Source organism: Talpa europaea (assembly GCF_964194135.1).
Source record: "Talpa europaea genome assembly, chromosome: 8".
In the NCBI taxonomy this organism is placed as follows: Eukaryota; Metazoa; Chordata; class Mammalia; order Eulipotyphla; family Talpidae; genus Talpa; species Talpa europaea.
Window position 1 is genome coordinate 2371091 of NC_140075.1, and position 10410 is coordinate 2381500.

The 10410-nt window shown below is 36.2% G+C and overlaps 1 protein-coding gene across 1 annotated transcript; it reads right to left on the reverse strand.

Moving 5' to 3' along the window:
• Positions 1-908: 908 nt before the first annotated feature.
• LOC311174869 (olfactory receptor 2T27-like) lies at positions 909-7403 on the reverse strand (the record flags this gene model as incomplete). Its single annotated transcript, XM_084239642.1, has 2 exons — positions 909-1742; positions 7250-7403. The coding sequence occupies 2 exons, from the start codon at positions 7401-7403 to the stop codon at positions 970-972; spliced, it is 927 nt and encodes a 308-aa protein (XP_084095768.1). The 3' UTR covers positions 909-969.
• Positions 7404-10410: the final 3007 nt, after the last annotated feature.

Below are 10410 nucleotides of genomic sequence, written 5' to 3' on the forward strand. Positions count from 1 at the left end.
AATCTCACATAGTTTTGTAAGCCAACATAAGTGCAAAACAATGCAATATAAAATAAATGAAAATAGAACGATAAAATATTTAACAGCAAAATAGAACACTAGTATTCCAAAGTACATTGTCAAAAAGAATATTATTTGAATTATCACTAGTAACTGAAAATCAGCACATGGATTTGGAAGAAAAAGTTACTCATACAAATTAGTTATGTATAAATAAGGAGTCCATTATTTGTGGAGTAAATTGTGTTTTCTGATTACACTAATTAAATTGCAAGAAGAAAATGACAAACACAATGTTTAAATGCCCAGCTCAAAGCAGTCAGAGAACCAGAGGGCTGATTTTTTTTTTTTTAAATCCATCTTATACTTGTAGCAAAGATTTCTAAACCAAAATAATAACTATTTGGTCTTGAAAGTGAATGTAAGTATAAAATGAATTTGCTCCATTACTAACTCTCACGAACAATTAGAAGACTGACTGGAAATAGAAATCAGAATTGAAATGTCTACTTAGATGATATAATCCAAATGTCTGGACCAGTAAAAAACCCTTGACCTTTCCTTGCGAGCAAAGAAACAATTACAATTACATCGGGAGATTTAGAATACAAAGAAATGATTTAAGGTGTCAAGATCCTCCTTTAAATAGCTTTGCATTTACCAAAAAAGGGACAAATATAATTATGTTGGGATACAAACTCTATTTCATATGCTACCTGAATAACCAAGTTCCTTAGTTATGTCATCAATGACTATCAGGGCATACATGATTGAAGGTACAAAGAATGACCATATGATACTTATGATTAGGTGGAAGAGTATATGTTTCACTGTGTTCTCTATTTCTCAAAATATGATTTCTATAGTTAAATGTAGACAAATGTGTCCTTATTAATATATGCTGTATTCCATTTTAGAGTAAATTTTGTCCATTGCAGATTTGCATTGCAAGCAAGCACTTCACATTCCTCACACTCTGAAAACTTTCCTAAACACTCTAGTGACGTCCTTGTTCCGCAGGCTGTAGATGAGGGGGTTGAGCATGGGTGAAATGATGGTGTAGATCACAGAGGCCACTTCTTCCTGCTCAGGGGAGTGGTAGGACTTTGGCAGAAGGTACGTGAAGATGGCAGACCCATAGAAGAGCAACACCACAATCATGTGAGAGGAGCAAGTAGCCAAGGTTTTCCTGAGAGCCTGGCCTGATCCCATGCCCAGAACAGTGACAAGTATCTTTCCATAGGAGCACAGAATAGCTGAGACGGGAGGGATGAAAAAAATCACAGCGCACACAAAAACAATCTTTTCATATCGGGAAGTGTCAGCACAGGCCACTTTCAGAAGCGCTGGGATCTCACAGAAGAAATGATGGATTTCCCTGGAGGCGCAGTAAGGGAGTGTCAGAGTATAGACCACATGGAACAAGGAATTGATCAGAGCACCCAACCAGGCCACAAGTATTAGGAGCACACAGACCTTGGGGCGCATGAGGATGGGGTAGCGTAGAGGGTGGCAGATGGCCACGTAGCAGTCATAAGCCATGACCGCCAGCAGCAGGAACTCTGAGCCAGCAAGGAGATAGAAGAGGAACATCTGGAAGCTACACCCAATGAAGGAGATGCGGTGGTCCCCAGACAGAAAGATCAGGGCCATTTTAGGGACAAACGTGGAGATATAGAGGAGAGCCATGATGGACAGCTGGCTGAGCAGAAAGTACATGGGGGTGTGGAGAAGAGGGTCGGCTCAGATGAGGATGATTATTATTGTGTTGCCCAACAGGGCCACCAGGAAATCAAGCAGGGTGAGTGTGAGGAGGACCCAGGGCACCGGGGTGCTGTGGAACACATCCAGGAGAACAAAATCACTGCCTGAGGTCTGATTGCTCATGCTCATGTTCCAAATATGTAACTTTGGAGATTTTCAAAAGCATAATGTTCATATCTATAAAAAATTTTACAAAATAATGTCATAAGCACTTTTTTTTTTTGCAGGTGTGAAAGTATATATTTTTTTAATTAATAAATTTTATTTTTATATTCCCCATACAATTGCAATCCCTCCATTCAAGCACTTTTTAACCACTCAAGCCCATGTACCTTGGTACCTCTCATTTTTTAATTTTAGTAAATAAATATATTTTCAATCCCCAAGACTTCACTAACAAATATAAAAGACCACCAAGAAAACTTATCCCATTAGTGTAAGGCCATATTATTGTTTATGTTAAATATATATTTATTTTTTTTATTATAAATTGGAATTCTAGAAATTGAAATTCTCAGGTAGTAATACTCAACTTCCACTTTATATAATAGTCTGTAAAACTAGACATGTATTCATAAGTTAACAGTTCAATTTTATCTGCATCAGTATTTTCTAACAACTTTATCAATAAATTTTATAGAACAAGAGTGGAAAATCTGGAGAAAATAATTCAGAGTCAAAAAAAAAAACCCGTCATACCTATAATCAGTAACCTTTTCTAGAATTACTTCTTGAAATCTCACATTGGCAAAAATAACAAAATAGGTTTTCAAGAAGCTATTATAAAAACACACAATTAAGTAAGTGCTATCCCTTAAAGCTGCATGTTTCTCTTTTAATAGACCCAGTGAAATAAGCCCACTCATGGCAGGAGAACTGTGGCATCTAGTTGCTGTGCAGCTCCTCTTGCCCATGGCCACATGCCGACTCCGAACAGGACGAGGCATAGAACCCTGGCTGGCAGAGCAGACTGCACACTGGACATGAACTTCTGCCGGGGAATAAAGAGGAGTCACTGCCCTCAGGAGGGGGCGCAGCAGCAGCCTCGGGGCTAGAAAATCCCCGAGGATTTTCTTTCTTTTCTTTTTTTCCTTTTCTATCCTTCTTGTTATGGGTCCAAAGAGCACTTAAAGTAACTTCTGAAGTGACAGGACAGTAGGAAGCACACTTTCATGGCATTATTTTGAGAATGAGTGTGAAATGCTGGTATGTTTTCATTACCTCTCAAGTTACACTTTCTCTTTGAGGGGATGCATAATGAAACTTTAATTGTCAGTAGTAATGAGACTTAATTTATACAACATACCTTAAATATATTAGAACATGTTAGTTGTTTTATTGAAGAAAATAGTAAAAGTAGCTAATGCAGGTGTAGAAAATTCTGTTCAAGAACGTTGGAAGCACCTTGTAACGTGCCACAACAGTGAATTCACAACATTCTAAGACAGTGACAGGAAAATCTGTGGTCCTTACCTCAGTACTCAGCACCTGGAGAGACATGAAATGGAGACCACAGGATCTGGAATGAAGGGTTGAGGTCGTGGGAGAATCAATGCATAAACTCCCTACAATGCCAACACGCACATGTGCAAAATAAGAATTTTACATTTGTCCTTATCGCTAAGAGGACCTAGCACTTGTTTCTTAGCTTCCATCGAGAGCTAAAAAATGAGTCATGGTCATGGGTTAAGTTTTTGCTCATTTATTGAAATAAGTCCCCCAGGAATGTAACATTCCACCTTCTAAATACCTTTCAAAAACCACCTGACATATAGATAGTTCCTGTACGTTTACTAATTAATGCATATGAATGCCCTCAATCCAAAATGGTACAGCATAATTGAATAAAAAGTTGTTAGTATTTTGACATTTATTTAACTCATGATGCTCAAAGACAGAAAATAAGAATTAAAAACTATACATAGAGTCAAGCAGGATCCTAAAGACCAGTGAGTAACAACTTGGAGCCACTTTCACCAATTGCAACCTAAAAAAGCTAACAGTTTTTTTACTCAGGAATATGAATCAATTAGCAGGATGTTTGAGTATATCCTGGGTGAAGTAAACAAAAGCATAGATATCAGATATCATCACAATGATTTCACCAGAGATTCATGCTCATCTTCTTTTCAAAAAGAGCCTCAATGAAGCCTTTGCACATGTGAGACAGCACCTCTGGAATAGTTCAACTCCTAACATACCTTTTGTACAGAACTGACTGCTGCCCTCAACCCTGGAATTAGGAAATTACAACTTTTAAAATAATGAAACAAGATGATTGATCTGGGCATCAGAATTTGCCTTGTCATATAATATTAGATTATATAAAATATTGTAACTGCCAGCAGCCCCCAGCTATAGTTCTTGTTCACAACCAACCGAATGCATCAGCAATTCTATGTAGATGTGTAGCTAGCATTAAACAAATGGAGTTTCTTAGGTTTTTCATTATAAAAGCTAGGTTACAGCTTCCTATGTTAAGTAGTTAAGCGATCACCTCTTAAACATATTTCCTAAGAAAATATTCTACTTACTACTAGGGAAATATCAATCCTGCTTATAAAGTGCTGTTGATAAATGTCCAATGTCTCGCAGTATCAGAAACACAGATTGCCTAAGAGAAGGGGTTAAATAGCTTCACCTTGTTGCTTCAATAGTCTTTAGGCTATTTACTGTTCCATGGGAAGTCCTCAGAGGGAAGGTCCCCCATGGTAAAGGTGCACCAATTATCTCCCTGTCCTCCATGACCCCGAAGACAGCCTGCAGCCATCTCACAAGCAGATTCTTCTCTAATCAGAGAAAATGCTTGTCAAGAGATGTGAGCTCAAAAGGCTGAGTGAATATTAACATTAAAGTTTACTTTTCATGCTACTTGCTTGCAAAATAAGAAATTTATCCATATGCAAAGGAATAGAGGAAGAAAAAAATCAGAGAGGAACTACAAAGACAGTAAGAAAACAACAAACAAATGGAAACAAGTATATACCTTCAACAATCACTTTAAATGTAAATGGTAAATTATACTTTCAAAAGATATGGAGTGGCTGAATGATAAGAGACAAGACATCTATTTGCTGCCTACAAGAGGCACATTTCAGGTGTAGGGAGGCAGAGACAGAAACAGAGACTGAAAGGGAAGGATTGGGAAATGATATTCCATGCTATTGCAAATGATCAAAATGTTGGTAGAGCTATACTCATACCAAAAACATAGATACTGAAACTAAGGCCACAAAAAGACAAAGGAAAACAGTATATGTTGGTATATAGGGCTGAACCAACAAGAATATATAATGTTTTAATATATTTTCACCCTGCAAAACACAACCAAAATATGTAAGGCAAATATTAACAAACCTAAAAACAAAATGACAATAATTTGGGCAATATTAGTAACCCAATTTCATGATGGGTAGATCGTCCACACAAAAAAATAAGGAAATATTGGCCTTAAATGGTACATTAGATCACACAGACTTAAAAAGAAACCTAGAACATAAAAAGCAAAATATTAAATAATTACAATTGCAATCATATCAAGCATCATTTTCAACTATAACTGCATGAAACATGAAATTGAGTACAAGCAGAAAACTAAAAAATCACAAAACTTAAAGATCAAATAACATGTGTGAACAACTATTGAGTCTATGACAAAAATCAAAGGCAAAATTATACACACAGATGTGCAGATAAAAACAAAATGGAAATACAACATACCAAAATATATATAGAATGCAGCAAAGTTGTCTCTAAGAGAAAGTCAGAGCAATACAGGCCTATATCAAAAACCAACAAAACATTTCAAAAACATAAAGGAACTAGAAAAAGCACAAGCAACATGCAAAGTGAATAAAATATTGGAAATATATATCAAAGTAGCAATAAATGGAACAGACTGAAATAATATTAGAAAGTTAAATGAAATTAAGAACAGCATCTTTGAAACCAAAACTGACAAACCTTTGGCTAGACTCAAGAAAAAGAGAGGGCTTAAATAAATAAAATCAAAAATTGGAAGTTAAAAAGAATACTTGAGAAACACAAAGAACTACGAGATTATAAGAACACATAGATGGCAACAAGATGGACAATCTAGATGAAACAGATTTATTCTTAGAATCATAAAATATCTCATGACTGAATAGTGAAGAGACAGAATATCTAAATAGACCCATTTTAGTAAGGATTTTGAAGTTGTAATCAAAAACATTCCCCCAAATAAAAGCCAACTGCTTCACTGGTAAATTGTACCAAAGATTTAATACATATCCTCCTCAAATGCTTCAAAAGCTTTAAGAAGGGAACACATCTATAGCCATATTACTATGTAAGTATTACCCTGAAATAAAACAAATGAGACCATGACAAAAAAATAAATAAATAAATAAACTACAGGTCAATAATCCTGATGAACATTAATTCAAAATTCCTCAAAATATTAGTAAATGCAACTCACAAAGATATAAAAGGCTTATATACAATGATTTTTTTTTCATCTATTACAGGAATTCAAGGATGGCTCACCATCTCTCAATGAAGGATTTTTTTTATTATTTTTTAAACAATATTTGCTTCCCCTCACCCCCTCAGATTGATTACCCATAGAATTTCCTTCCCCAAGGCACCTTTGCACCATAACCACAGTCCCCTGTGCTCCTCCCTCCTTCTCTCTCCACCTCCTCCCCTGCATGATGTCTCTGATTTATAATTGTCTGTTTTTTCTTTGTTGTGTTTTATACTGTTATTATTTTTTACACTGATGTCTTATTTGGTTCCCCTATATTCTTGTTATAAGTGAAACCATCTGATATTTTTCCTTTTCCTTCTGGCTTATTTCACTGAGCATAATTCCTTCTAGATCCATCCACACTGCTGCAAATGGCATGAGTTTATCTTTTTTGACTGCTGAGTAATATTCCATTGTGTATATGTACCACATCTTCTTGATCCAGTCATCTATTCTTGAGTACTTGGGTTGTTTCCAGGTTTTACTTATTGTAATAGTGTGGCAATAAACACTGGTGTACAGGTGTTCTTTTGAATCAATATTTTGTGTCCATTAGGTAGATCCCTGGGAGCAGAATTGCTGGGTCGTATAGTAGCTCCATTTTTAATAGACTGAGGAACCTCCAGACAGCTTTCCATAGTGGTTGGACCAGTTTTCACTCCCACCAGCAATGTAGGAGAGTTCCTTTTTCACCACATCCTCGTCAACATTTGTTGTTGCCTTTTATTTTTGATATTTGCCATTCTTACTGGTGTAAGGTGGTATCTCAGTGTGGTTTTGATTTGCATTTCCCTGATTATAAGGGATGTTGAACATTTTTCATATGTCTGTTGGCCATTTGCATTTCCTCTTCAGAGAAATGTCTTTTGAGTTCTTCTGCCCATTTCTTGACTGGGTTGTTTATTTTGTTTTTGTTGAGTCGTGTGAGTTCTTTGTATATCTTTGTGATCAATCCCTTATCAGTTGAATGGAGTGCCCAGATGAGGATGATTATTGTGGAGTTACCTAACAGGGCCACCAGGAGATCCAGCGCTGTGAGTGCAAAGAGGACCCAGGGCACTGGGGTGCTGTGGAACAGATCCAAGAGGATGAAATCACTGCCTGAGGTCTGGTTGCTCAGCCATGCCATGCTCATGCTCCTAATTTGTAACAAAAGTATTACATTCACAGTTTCTATGTATTTTTTAAATAAAATCATGTATCACCTTCTAATATCTAAAGTTGCTTTACTTGCCTTAAACTTTTAGTTTCAGTAAATAACTTGCCTTTTAGTCCTCACTAATGATTAGTAAGAGATCACCTAATGGGAATGCTAAATGGTCCAACCACTATGGAAAGCCATGTGGCTTTCAAATTACTAAAATTGGATCAATCATATGACCCAGCAATTCCACGCTTAGGAATCTACCCAAAGGACACAAAAATTTAATTTGAAGCATTACTTGCACTCCTATGTTCATCACAACACTATTTACAATAGCTAAAATATGAAAACAAACTAAATGCCCAAAAACAGATGACTGGATCAAGAAGACGTGGTCTATATACACAATGGGATACTATTCAGCAATCCAAAAAGACAAACTCATGCCATTCACAGGAACATGGATGGAGCCTGAAGAGATTATGTAAGCTCAGTGAAATAAGTCAGAAGGAAAAATAAAAATGTCAGATGGTTTCATTTACTGAGAAACATAGGAAAATCAAATAAGGGAAGTGGGGAAAATGACAAAACTAGCAATGACACTATAAATTGGAGACATTCATCAGGGCAGGGGAAGGGAAAGGGATCAAAACAGAGGGTTTTGAGTCTATGGGGACAGTTCACAGGTGTTGAGGTGGTAGTAATTTTATGGGGACAACAACTGAGAGGAAAAACCAAACATTGTACAAAAATGAACAACAATGTAGAATTATATGAATAAATTTTAAAAAAGAGACCACCTAAGACAATACCACATATGGAGAATGACATCATTCTTGCTGAAAAAATTTATGTGTATATACAAATTTTCTATCCAAGTTTTCTAGAAATGGAAACTCTCAGCAATTACAGTCAAATTCCACTGAAGATATTGATGGCTATAGCGGGGCATGTGCTGCCCAATAAAATACTTTCATGTATGCACATAGGTTGCTTGCTTAGTTTATCAAAGTGCAGAGAATATATGGAAGATGGGGTGAAAATCTCAGTTAGAAGAAAGACACTGCTACAATCACCTATACCTTTTATAGCAGTTTAGTTATCTAAAGGTATAAATACTTTTCAGAGGAATTCCAGTTTCTTCCAGAACTCTCACCTGAGAAAAAAACTGTTCCTCTAAGTAGATATTTTGAAAACATATATTTAGATAAGTGCTGAACTAAAAATGAGACTATTTTGTAAAAGAAGGTGTAATTAATAATATTGAACCATATGTCATTAACTTATTTTTTATTAGAAATAGTTAAAGCAGGTAGGTATATTCACTTGTTCAAAACACTGCTATTATTTCAAGCTACATAAGCACACATTCTTGTGATTTAATAGCTCCAACCATTAAGTAAGCTCATGGGGAAGAGGAAACGTGGAAGCTTCCATACCTCTTCTTTCATGTCTGCGAAGGGAATCTCTCAGTGAAGAGGGTCTTGGTGTGTGCAAATTTGCATACAGATGTGAATCAGATAACAATGGCGGAAAAATAATTCCAATGCCTGAGCAAAAATGAAAAATCATTCTTCTACTGAGGGTAACTGAGCAGCAATACCATTGCTAGAAAATCCCTAAAGGTTACACCTTTCTCCTGTTTCCTTTCCTTCCTTGCTTGTTCCAAAGGCAACTAAAGTGATACCTGAAGTGACAGAACAGAAGACACAGTGGCATGAGAATTTGAGCATCAACTCTGGGATGAAAGTAAAATGTGGGGCTATTTTTATTGATTTCTTAAACTGTTCTCTGGAAGGTAATTCATGAGATGAATTTATGAAAAAAAGTCGCATTTAATCGCATTAAACATATGTCATTGACATAATAAAAGAAAACGTTCACACAGGTCGGTATGTTCACGAGCATCAGAAACACCCTGAGAAGCATCCTCACTGCTCAGTGCCCAAGGGAGTCAAGCCGAGGCCAGCAAGGCCTGCTGTGCAACCAAGGGCTGATCATCACATGAATTTCTCCACAAACACCCTCAACCCTGAGCCGGGATTTGGTAGATTTCAAGATCATTATACATTGAAATTTTTCATAAAATCACAAAGGCTCTATTAATTAGTCCTTTGTCTATGCAAGGACATTTATTGGTATTTCTCAGTTATGAGAGAGAGAGAAATACACATTCTGAATCAGTGACATATTTGAATGATTTTAAAAAAATATGCAGGAAATTTCCCTTCTTTTCTTTCTAAAATGCATTTTGTTGACTCCCAATATCCCCTACTACATATTACCATCAACACTTCTAATCATGTAATGAAACATCCAAGTTCCAAAGGGATGTTTCTGACTTCAGTAGATTTTCACATAATATTTATTTTATTCAGTGTTAAAAACAATTTATAAAGCATGAAATTAAGGGATTTGTAAGAAGTCACACCAATATTAGCCAGTGATAAAACGTTAATTTGGAGATAACTCCCCTCAATTACCTTCTGAAAAAAATCTCTTTTGTAAGTGAGGGTCATGAATAACAGTAAAATCAACCAAAATAATATATTTACTACACTTGCTGGAAAGGACATTAATTGCAGTTAAGTGACTACTCATGCGCCTTTAAGATGATACAGATCTAAGAGCCCTGAACTGAACACTAGAGACAGGCTCATGGCATGGAACACTGAACACTAGAGACAGGCTCATGGCATGGAAACACGCAGCCTGTCTTTCTTACGTAAAGCCAACACCTGTCCACCTTGGAGTTGGGAAATCAGACCTTTTTCAAAATGAAACCAAGTTATCAGACAGGCATCAAAAATTGTCTTTTATATAACAATAGATTGTGTAAGGCAAAAAAATGCCGGCAACCATCCAACTCTATACCTTATTCGACTCAATAGAATGCATCACCAGTATTTTATGAATTTCTAGATAGATGTGCACACATTGGGTTTGGTTGAGATGTCCCATTATATTCACTGGTTTAGAACATGATATTTTA